The sequence below is a fragment of the Macaca nemestrina genome, chromosome 10 (genome assembly GCF_043159975.1).
Source record: "Macaca nemestrina isolate mMacNem1 chromosome 10, mMacNem.hap1, whole genome shotgun sequence".
NCBI lineage: Eukaryota > Metazoa > Chordata > Mammalia > Primates > Cercopithecidae > Macaca > Macaca nemestrina.
The window spans coordinates 52,106,928-52,119,393 of record NC_092134.1 but is presented as its reverse complement, the minus strand read 5'-3'; the positions used below and the strand labels follow the sequence as shown (position 1 = coordinate 52,119,393).

The 12,466-nt window shown below is 32.1% G+C and overlaps 1 protein-coding gene across 29 annotated transcripts in view; it reads right to left on the bottom strand.

Moving 5' to 3' along the window:
• The window catches only part of LOC105473289 (PTPRF interacting protein alpha 2), a 510,238-nt gene that overhangs the window by 23,153 nt on the left and 474,619 nt on the right, over positions 1-12,466 (bottom strand). For 21 of the 29 annotated variants that reach the window (XM_011727001.3, XM_011727012.3, XM_071071359.1 and 18 more), the window contains 2 exons: positions 2,605-2,667; positions 1,358-1,387 (listed from right to left, as the gene is read on the bottom strand). The exons of 4 other annotated variants lie outside the window; for them this stretch is intronic. In XM_011727001.3, coding sequence (XP_011725303.1) covers positions 1,358-1,387; positions 2,605-2,667 — 93 coding nt within the window. The remainder of the gene's footprint in view (positions 1-1,357; positions 1,388-2,604; positions 2,668-12,466) is intronic. 4 more of the 29 variants (XM_071071363.1, XM_071071365.1, XM_071071371.1 and 1 more) reach the window with 1 other exon arrangement.

Sequence of the window (12,466 nt, the reverse complement as noted above, 5' to 3'; positions counted from 1 at the left end):
AATGATTGGCTATTTACTTTGTATTCTCAAAAGGAATTACATTTTGCCCAAGTATGTATTTTATTAATAAAGAAAGTATTATACAAACTCTGAGCTTTAAGATTTTGTCTTTATATTGATAGGTTTGTTTTATTTGTATCTGTCATTACCCTCTTGTCAATGTCATTATTGCCATTTCCCTCTTATCAATGCCACTACTGCCATTGCTACATACAGTGTAATGGCAAATGTTGATGTGAAATGGAAACCTCAGTAAACAGAGAAAGGAATAAATGGTTTGGAGAGACAGAATTTTGAAGCTTTGTATGGACATTGTTTAGCAAAGCAGATCATCAGCTTTCCAAAAAATCACTGGAAATAATCAGCCTTTTCTAGAAATCAATCAAGATACACTCTAAAAGAAGCAGGGTAGGATCAAAAACTAAGATAGATAACCTAATTCTTTAATATAACAAGTAAACTATTCTTACCAATATTGTTCAAAACAGCTAAAATGAAAACCAAAATCAACCATTATCACTAAACCAATATTTTAAAAGAAATATTATTCTCTATTATTTTTACAGAATTCCCATTTAGTTCCTTATCATGCTCTAATTTCTCAATTCTAATATGCATTTCTAGGGAAAATATAACTGCTCCTCTTCTTTTGTGTGTTCTGAACAATGATGAAATTTTTATCAAAATCAAAATCAAATACAATCCTATTGTGTGTTTATATACAGGTCCTAATATAACTACCAAAATTTTTCTTATATTGAAAGGTTTCAATCAGATTGAATATAACATAAATTTTCTCTTTTGGTCATCCAAAATGTGGAAATGTAGAAAAAATGCACAGCTTCCTTGCAAAAGCACAGGTCTGTTCCAAGTATAGACACCTATCTCATACGAACATTTCAATAAATGTTAATGACTCTGTGGTCTGCAACGCCAACACTTGCACCTCCAACCCCTCTTCATACACTTTCCGTTATATCTGAAGGCATGGGCAACTCCAAATAAGTCTTTTCTTTCTTTTTGTTCCCCCTTTAGATCCAACTTGAATGCTTCCTGATTAAATATATTCAGGAGTGATTTCAGAGGAATTTAAGTTTTGGATCATTCTTTTGAGAAAGAAAGAAAAGCACCCTTTTAAAAGAGGCAAGGTATGAAACGGCAATCATCTTATTTTTAAAATATGGTAATTAAAAAAGACATATAAAGTATTAACGTAATCTAGATTTACCTATACAGATCAGTATAATATTGAGCTAAGTGAAGGTTTACAATATTATGACTTATGACAGTTTCTTAATTTATATTCTCATCGCCTACTAAATGATATTAAGGGTCTTAAAGCATATGAATCTCCTACCTGGGCCCAGCTTCCTTCCTCAGATTCTTTCTGTATTAGCAGCAGGAAATGATTAATAAAGCAGGTAAATATAAATTAATTTCAAATCAATACAGTAAAATTTTTCTAGCAAAAACAAAATTGTTATACAAAATGCTTTGTATAACAGGCAGATAAATACACAGATTCTGACTCAGACCCACAGAGATCAGTTTTGCAGTTCAAAGGCAATTAGGCAGCAACGACATAGTTTTCAATTAATTCTAATTTAAATGCTAAATTCATAATTTTGTGAATATTTGATTTGGTCATTAGAAACCTTTTTTTAAATTCTTAAATGAGTGTAATTTTCAAAATGTAGTGTGCTATAATAAAAATTTCTGATGACAAATATACATATGTATATATGATAGAGAAATCTTATACAAAGTAAATTAGTGAAGTGAAGAAACTGACTGTATCCCTTCAACAAAGCTTGGAGATAATCAAATAGATTTCAACAACGACCAACAAAACCAAACAAGACAAAAACCAAGGACAACAAAACTAAACTAAAAATGAAATTAATACATGACGTTGGTGTTTTTATCCATAACAAACTTGAAGATAATCAATTTTTCAAAGGATAACACTGAAAAGACATCAAATTAAAAAGCAACTGATAAAGATAAAATATATGATATGCCCAACTTTGTTACTTTACGTGAAAAAAATGACTTTCATAACATCTTATTTTTAAAAGTGACAATTACAAAGTCCCCAAGACATTCTCTAAAATTTTGCTTTTCAGTACCAAATTAACATAACACTTTTTTGGTTTTTTGGGGGGTTTTGTTTGATCAAGCTTGTATCTAAGATGGTAAAGCACAAGAAACCACATAATCATATTAAAAATGAATATTCAATCTAATCTTTTCTATTACCAATTTAATTCGGTTTAGAAACCTGTTACCTGTGAATATGTCCGATACTAAATGATATTTGTTACAAAAACTTCCAATGTTGCAACATGAATACTATTTATTATATTCTTGCTTATTGTTTGTGTACTATAAGCTCTTAAGATATTAGCCATAATCTAACACTATTTCATTTAAAAAGTTCAAGAGAGTACAGTAAAAGAAAACTGTAAAAAATGTTAGTTATCATTGCATATGACTATAAAAACACACCCTATTACTCTGGTCTATAGTAAACAAATTAGTTTCCTCATCCAAAGAGCAGCAAAGTCACTTTCCTTCAGGTTCAACAAAGCCATTAAGACTAACCGTTTTTGCTGGAGCTGCAAGATTTTCCATTTCTTCATGAGTCACCCAAACGTTGCCTGAAGGCTAGTGAGGAGGCCCAGAGGGAAGCAGAGGAATCCATGGGAGGCAAGCAGTGGTAAAGAAGAAAGGCAGCACCTCTGTGAGTTAACAGCAACACAGCAATACCACAGTGCCCTTGCCCCTACCGTGTGCACAAAAGAGATAGCGTGGCTGGTTTGCTCAGAGCTTCCTGTTTCTTCTACTCAAAAAGACTAACTAGAAAGAGGCATGCTGTGAAGCTCTTGGGGGGGTGTAGATTTAAAATGACATTTCTGCAATTATTAGAAAAAGAGCATCATCAGAATTTGCATTCCAATGGTATGTGGCTATCAGATCAATTTTTGTAATAACGGTGAACTGATTAAATTTGAACTGTAGAATAAAGTAATTTTAATTGTTTACTCAGAAAACAATGGTACATGCACTTTGTTGTGTTATCAAAATTTCCTTCACATAATTTTGATTCTCAATATCCTTCGAAGGAAAAAAAAAATGGTTGTCAATATAAAGCTGGAAACATTCTCATAACTTATCTGGAAAGCAGCATCAGCTTTTCCCGAAAGATTCCCTTTAGTGTGTGTGATTGAGTAAATAGCAAGTGTCCCTGCATTCTTGCGGATGAGAAAGAAGTGAAATGCTATTTTTTATTCAATAAAAGGTATTTTTCAGCCACACTAATAAACCCATGTACTTCCTAATTCTTCACCAGTATCCAATACCATTGTAGAGAAGAACATAGTATAAAAGAAATTGTTTTCTCTAGCAGGCAACATTCTATGATAAAGTCCCATTTGCTTTCTAAATAAAACACCCCTTGGCATTAGTTCTATACACTTAATAATGCACAGTTTCGAAACCAAAGTCCACTTAGTAACATACAGATCAGGCATATCATTGAAGGTATTGGCCCCTCGAAACCACTTGCCATCAAATTCCATCATTTCTTTATGAACATTGCAAGGTTTTCCAAGTACATCAATGAAATTTACATCCTATGTATTATCTGCTACTTGTTTCGGGGAAGGTCCAATTTTTAAAGAATTGGTGTAGTAAAGTTGTTACCCAAACATTACAAGTCATCACCATAATTCACTTTGGGTTTTTCTGTCGTTCACCTAGTACCACGACTTTTCCTGTATTAAAAATAATATAATTTAAAATGTAACTATGTATAAATTGATGAGTATAATTTGATGTAAGTGAAATCTTATATATGTATATGCATACATATATACAGTCATGTACTACATACTAACATTGTAGTCAAGAATGGGGTGCATGCACAACAAATGGTCTCATATGATTATAATGGAGCTGAAAAGTTCCTGTCACCTAGTGATATCAGAGCCATTATACTATTGTAGTGCAATGCATCACTCACATGTTTGTGGCAATGCTAGTGTAAACAAATCTATTGCACTGCCAGTCGTCTAAAAGTATAGCACGTGCAATTATGTGCAGCTCATAACCCTTGATAATGATCATTAATGACTGGGTTACTGGTTTATGCATTTACCACACCATACATTTTTAATCATTATTTTACAGTATACTCCCTCTACTTTTGTTTTTTAAAGAGTTAACTGTAAAACAGCCCCAAGTAGGCTCCTCAGGAGGTATCTCAAAAGAAGGCATTGATATCCTAGGAGATGACAGCTCCATATGTGTTACTGCCCCAATGACTTTTTAGTGGAACAGAATATGGAGATGAAAGACAGTGATACTGATGGTCCCGACCCTGTGTAGGCCTACAGCAATTTGTGTGTGTGTGTGTGTGTGTGTGTGTGTGTGTGTGTGTGTTTGTCTTGGTAATGAAAAAGTTTAAAGAGGGGGAAAAATAATGAAATAGCAGAAAGCTTATAGGACAAGGATATAAAGAAAGAAATTAATTTTGTTCAGCTGTACAATGTGTTTGTGTTTTAAGCTAAGTATTATTTAAAAAGAGTCAAAAGTTAACAAAAAAAGATTTATAAATTACAAACATCACCATAAATTAAGGCTAATTTATTACTAAATAAATAAAAACTTTTTTTATGAATTGTGTGTAGTATAAAGTATAGTGCTTATAAAGTCTACAGTAGTATATAGTAAATGTCCTAGGCCTTCATATTCACTAAGTGTCCTATTCACATGTACCATTTTTTATCTTTTATACTATATTTTTGCTGTACCTTTTCTATGTTTAGACTATTTGGATACACAAATTCTTACCACTGTGTTACAATTGCCTACAGTATTCAGCTTAGTATCATGCTGTACAAGTTTGTATCCTGGAGCAATAAGTTATACCACATAGCCTAGGTGTGCAGTAGTCTATACCATTTAAGTTTATGTAAGTATGCTCTGTGGTATTCTCAAAATGAAGAAATTGTCTCATGACTCATTTTTCAGAACATATACCTGGCATTAAGTGACATTTGATTGTATATATACTTAAGTAACAAACGGAATTGAGTGGTAAATGTTTATAATTATAAGAAAATTCTATGCACATAAAAATTCCACAGGCTAGGCATCAAATTTATGTGTAGAATTTGTTTCCTTCTACTGTTTTGGAATTTAGAGTACAGCTGATGTTTTTTCTATAAGATAAATCTGTGTACACCTATAAATTAAATTTAGAATATAAAAGTCATTTATGTCCTTAAAAGTCCCTTCCTCGTATCCCCTGCTTCTAACAATGATGCTCATTATAAAAGGAAAGTTGCACATGAATATATAACATTACATTACTAGGAATAAATTGTTTTTATTGACTTTATGAGGAGTGTGCTATGTTGAAAAGCACTTTTCTGCACGCATCTGTTACATTCCCTTTACAACCAGTTATCATGGCGCTTCGCTTGAGTGTGTGTACGGTTGGTTCAAAGTGAGTTTCAGTGATGATTACCTGAGAAGAAATTCATTTAAGCCAATCTTAAATGGCTTAAGCTTGCAGAACAGTGTAAAATCAACTTTACATTGATTTGTGTAGCTTCTGCTTTGAATCGTAATCCAAATAATGAAGCTCTCACTCCTTCTTTAAGAAACTACCTGTATTAATTACCTCATACTAGAATAGATACATGCATAGTACCTTTCGCAGGTTATCTTTAAGTCTGTGTCTGCCAGTCTGTCACCATTTCTGGGACGGGGAACATGCTGGAAGCTATGGTTTTGTCTATTTATTTCCTCACAAAAAAAGTATATACCCAGGGCAATTTTCTAAAGTATGGTTGGAAAACTTTCAGAAGCTGTATGTTAGTTGTTTCTGTTTGACATGCAGTTTTACTTGTGAAGAGCACTGCCTGCCCTATATAGTCTTGTAAAATAGCCGACAGAAATAGTTTCTACACAACCTAATCAAGTAGACATTAACTGAAGTTTTAGCAAGTTCATTTTATAGGGAAGTGCATATGTAGTAAGTCAATTATTCAATCAGATTGCTCTCTCTCCACCACCACTTTAGAGGATGGAACTTGCATCTAAGTACATTGTGAGGGAGTAATTTAGAGCATGAGAGTTTCAGAGAAAAGCATCCCTATAAGATAGCTAGACTGGGAAACTTTGAACAACCAAAGGGCATAAAGATATGAGTGCCTTGGGATTCAGGATAAAGAGAGTACAAAAAGTAGGTTGGAAAAGCATAAAAAACAAATATTGTATAACTTGGTTGTGGTTCTCTGAGATACCTGTAAAATTATCTACTCACTGCCCTGGGTAGCCTGTGCTGCAACCTCCCTAAAAAATGTGTGAGCTAGAAAACGCAAACCAATAGTCATTTTTTGTGGCTAATATCATCTGAGTCCAACATGAAATTTATAAAATTTCAATTATATATCAAATTAGAATCAAGGAGCTTGAGTTATACAGTAGCATTTACCAATGACTCCCCTAGGACATTTCCTAAACCTGTCCTCATTTCAGGTTCTGCACCTCTTTAGTGGGACTAAAAGTGCATGCTCCAGATTAGAAAGAAACACTAAAAAGTTTACATTATGATACAATATGTTTTTATACAGGGCTGGGACTAGGATGAGGCACATGAGGTCCCGGGAGGCTATAATTTAAGGAAACACTCACTTTGAGGGTTGATGTCTGACAATGAGAGCCTCTTTAAATTTTATGCTTGAGATTATCTTGCTTGTCTCCCCTTGGTACCCATGGAATAGAACTTTGAGAAAATATCAAGTGAGAAGGAGAAGGAAATTTCTAAAAAATGGTAAGAATTAAAGCACTTACCTAATTAAATCATTCTGGAAAGAGTTATGACAGAAAAATAAATAATGCAATGAATTTAAGAAATACCTCCTGAAAATTAATCAGGTGAAAATAATGAGTAGTCTTGCTGTCAGAGATACAGCATACGTAAAGCAGCCAGACCTCAGAATAATCTTAAATCTTAACTAGTTAAAGTAACTTTTGTTACTACCTAGGTCATTTAAAGTGTTTTTTACTTTGTAATGGAATTACAAAGTAGTAACTTGAAATTATTTTTCACATTCAAATGGCCTGGATTCACATTTCTCCCCTATATTCTCATTATAAGATAAATCCTTCTCATTACAATAAGAATGGTATTTACACCTCACCCTCTTTTCAATAAAGGTTGAGGTTTATAGACAATTATACCTCATCCTCTTTTCAATAAAGGTTGAGGCTTATGAGGTAAGTAATAATGAAAAGAGGAACCACACAGACTAAAAGAATGCTATAAAAAGAAGGAAAACTGATAGAGTGCAGGAAGCAGAAGCAGGAAAATGTGCTTGTTAGGAGCAAACCCACAGAGGAGTATGACCTTAGTTGAGTCAGTTTACTTCTTTACATTGGTTTTGCCCATTTGTGAAACAGCTATAATAAAAGTACCTTTCTCATAGTGTGGTTGTGAGATTTAAATGGGCTATTACATGTAGAGCACTTAAAACAGTGCCTGACAGTGAGCATTTTGCTGATGTTGGCTACTACTGTAATTATATTAGAAATTCTGTCAGGTAATCTCCATTCAAGCAAGTTTTTAATTCAAGAAATACTCTGTAGGTCTCTGTATTACACTGACCTGACTAATGCCTATCTTACACCTTACATTTATGCTCAATCTTGTTGAATTATATGGTTATCAAAAATCACTTTATTAGTTTCAAACTTATTTATTTCCACTGCACTTGCTTTTAAAATGCTTGATTTATCAATTTAAATAAATGTTACATAAAGCAAAATATAAAACAAAATTTGGCTCATATGTAAGCACTAAGTTGAATTAGTTGGAAAAACCAGAGATAGGCAAATCTTGAAACACACTGTCAATAAAACACAATTTTGTCAAAGTCTGGGGAAGACATTGTAAATTTCCAGAAGGATTCCTCATTCAAACGGCTTTTTGAGTTATCTTGAAGTCATCACTTTAAAAAGAAACACCAACTAGAGAAATTAAATATGTTTCCAGATAAGATTATCTAAAAGAATAATGTGGAACTACAGACACTGGAAACATGCAAACAAAGTTTTAGGTGCTCCATTTAAATTTGCAATGCTTGAGCATTTTCATATTTTTTACCTCAGATAAAGTATTCAAAGAATACATTTATTTTTATGACATCCTTCTTCAACCAAATTTCAATTAACTGATATCTCCATCTCTATCCTACTAGGTAAGAGACTTTCTATAGTAATAGTAGCTTGGGGAAAAGAAACAGAAAACTGGAAATTTAGGGCTGGCCCAAGGTAATCATACATGTGACATTTAAATTTTCCTTTCTGATGGTCCAGTCCATTATATCTAGGCAGGAAAGGAGGCAGAATCAAACAGAAGTAGTAGGGGGGAAAAAAAAAAGCCCAAGTACCGTGTCTTTTTCTCCTCAGAACTTCAGTTAATAAACATGAAATATCTGGCTGAGGAACCCAAGCCCAAACCTCAGTGTGCAAAATAACTTGTATGATTTGAACAAACTGTAGTGTTCTAGAAGACATCATAAAATAACTTTGTAAAACAGAAAAAAAATTTAAAAATCTGCCTTTGTGTTTTGTAAGTATGAATTCTAACACATAATGTTAGGTTATGACTTTATGTAGTGGATTCATTAATAGCGATTTATGTGGAATTTTCATTTTGCAAAGCAAATTGTATTGGAAATATATTAGAAATGAGTAAATGCTTCCATGTAGATGGAGTAGAAGGAAGAGGAAACATTTAGTAGATAATTTTAAAGCCTAGAGACACAACTTAACTGTCTCATATAATTTGCATCAGTATCTGGCAAGAGGCATATATATTCTGTGAATACAGAGCTATTACACATTAGTAAAAAGATAAATATTCCTATAATAGTCTAGATAAGTTGGAAAGGTTATGAATGGAAAATTAATATAAATACCTGATTAATAGGAATATACAAACTTGCACATTTAGTAGTGATTTTTAAAATGTAAATTTAAGCAGGGAGATAACCAATGTTGACAAAGGGAGAAAAGACAGCAACACAACACAATTTGACAATTAAAGTTTGAAAGTATTAAGAAAATGCATTCCCTATACAAAAATATAGCAATGGAAATAACCACAGTTTATGCAACATATAATTACAAGCACATATTTTACACACAACAAAAAATTGTGTTACACACAACAAAAAAATGTCCACTAGTAGGAATTTGGTTAAATAAATTATCACATTTCTACAAAGGAGATATGCAGCAATTAAAAGTGATGTTGCAATTGCATATTTAATAAAATGAAGAAAATGCTTATGCTACATTACTAAATTTCCAAAAAAGTAAAAATTAATATGTTATGTGAAATAATCCATATTTATAAAAAGATAATGAAAAAAGAATGAAAAGATCTTCATCAAATTTTTTCAATAGTGAAAAAATTAACATTGATTATCTCTGGAATCAGTATTTTTTAATGTTTTTAAATTATTTTGTTGCCATCTTTGTATTTTTCAGCATTTTACAAATGTTATACAGGATCATGTATTAATTCAATAAACACATATAAAACTTAAATGCTATAAACAATATATTTTTTTATGCTGCAAATGTTCATTTTTATTTGAAGCCTTATCCAGCTGGTAGTGATTTCTCCTGTCTTGAAGCTCTATCACACTTTGCTTCTATTGTACATTTAGGAGTTAATCGATATAATCTTGTACTAAATCTACTGGTCAACATACTTATTTTCCTTGGTAGTTTCCCTTTCTGATCTCAAGGACACACACATTTCTTATACTTCAGCAGAGTACATGCAGTATGTGGGTGGAGTGATCTATACAATGATTATTTTAAGGTGAATATTTACACAATATCTAAAATTTGCCAGGCACTATTGTTAAGGCCTGGGGTTGATGGAAACCTGATATTATCATTATTTCATCTCATGTGAGATAAATCAAGAAAAGAGAGAACTGTGAAATGTTGTTTATAAGTACATGGAGTGGTAACTCAGGAGGGAAACCAAACCCAGACTTTGCAGGCTCAGGAAAAGCTTTTCAGAGGAAATATATAAAGGAATCGATAAATGAATAATGAATTGGGAAAAATACGGTGACCTTGAAGTAGGATTAAAGTTTCCGGCAAAGGGAAGACCAATTACAAAAGCTCACAATTGACCAAGGGGAAAGAAGTTTGAAAAACTGAAAGTAGTTCCTGACCTGGGGAAATAAAGCCTTTGAGGTGAACTGAAGCTAGATCATAAAGACTCTCATAAGCTTTATTTACTTCCTGTTCTTTAAACAACTGAATGTTAATTAATATTGTATAATTTAAATTCTTTCAGTTTGGTTAAGTAGTTTTAGAAAAATAGTTTTTAAATTTCCTATTGTCCACTAAGAAATGAATTACACTGGTAAATAAAAATAATAAAGTGTATCCTATGTTTCATCTGGAAGTCGGGACTTCAAATTTATTTTTGCAAGATTCATGATGTTTAATAATTTTGTTTGCATTTGCTCTTGGGAGGAAAATGTGGATATAAACCATTTATGATGCTTCTCTCTCAGCTGGAAATTACTCAGAAAACTCTTCATCAGACTTAAATTCAATTTACAATAACTATTTTAATGATCTCAGTGTTTTATTTTAAATACACAGATGACTTTTGAACAACACAGGTTTGAACTGCATCATTTCACTTATACACAGACTTTCTTCGGCCACTGCCACACCTGAGACAACATGACTAATCTCTCCCCTTCCTCCTCCTTGGCATACATTCAACATAAAGACAATGAGGATAAAGGCATTTATGATGATCTACTTCCACATAATGAATAGTAAATATCATTTATCTTCCCTATGATTTTAATAATATTTTCTTTTCTCTAGCTTACTTTATTGTGCAAATGGAGCATATAATATATATAAAACACACATAATACATGCTTATCAACTATTTATGTTATCAGTAGGGCTTCCACTCAACTGTAGGCTCTTAGCAGTTAAGTCTTGGGAGAGCCAAAATTTATAGCTGAAGTTTTGACTAAATTATATTCAGTCAAATTATAAATTATAGCTGAATTTTGTGGGGGGTCAGCACCCTTAACTCCCATCTTGTTCAAGGGGTTACTGTATTCTGAATTGTCTTTTAGCTTGAGTCATAATGCAGGTATGGTGAAAAACATTTGTATCTATTTAAAAATAATACAGGTAAGAGTTTTAAAAATTATATATTTTTCCTACATGTTATTTGGGAAGAACTTAAAATGGAGTTATGTAAGAAATATATAAGCCTTTTAAATTTGACCTTTTATTTCTGGCATTAGAATCTACTATAAGGGGAAGGAAAATGTGTAAATAGAAATGAAGCAAACTATTCAGAACTGTTTAAGATCATGTATAAAAAGTTATACTTAAGTTACTTTTCTGCCTGGAAACTGCAATAAAGCAATATGACTTTTTAATATTTTACCTATTGCTAAAATTTATCTCATTCGCCCATATTTTATTATGCTGTATAAGATATGAGATGTGGGAAATCTAGTAATTATCAGAAATAATATACTTTGTGAACAAAATATATACTTTAGGAATGGAATAAATAAATAATGAAATACTATTTGTGAGTTTTTTTTGTGTTTGAATTTGTCATGATGCATGCCTTTTTTGTCACGTTTTGTTCTTTTCTAGGATTAGGATAGGTAAAAAATTATGAGATGATTAGGAATTTGTAACTGAAAGACAAGCAGACTTTGAAAGAAAAGGATATTCCAGATATTCCATTTGGTACTTGTGAAACATCAAAATCATGTAATTTCATAATTATGGAAACTTCTTAAGAAATAGTGAGTTATAAAAGAAGACATATAAGATTATACAAACGTATAAAAAAGCTCAATATCACTAATCATCAGATAAATGTAATTAAAACCAAGTGAGAGACCATCTCACCTCAGTCAGAATGGCTGAGTAAAAAAAAAAAAGTAAACAACAACAACAACAGATGTCAGCAAGGGCACAGAGAAAAGGGAACACTTATACACTGTTGGTAGGAATGCAAATTAATACAACCTCTGTGGAAGGCAGTATGGAGATTTCACAAAGAACTTAAAATAGAACAAGCATTCAACTAAGCAATCTCACTACTCAGTGTCTACCCAAAAGAAAAGAAATTGTTATATCAAAATAAAGCCTGCACTCATGTCTTTATCCCAACAGTGATCATAATAGCAAAGTCACAGAATTAATCTAAGTGTCCATCAGTGGATGACTGGATAAAGAAAATATATATAAACACCATGGAATACTATGCAGTCATAAAAAATAATAAACTAAAGTCTTTTACAGCAACATAAATGGAACTGGAGACCATTATCTCAAGTGAAATAACTTAGAAATAAATATTAAATAA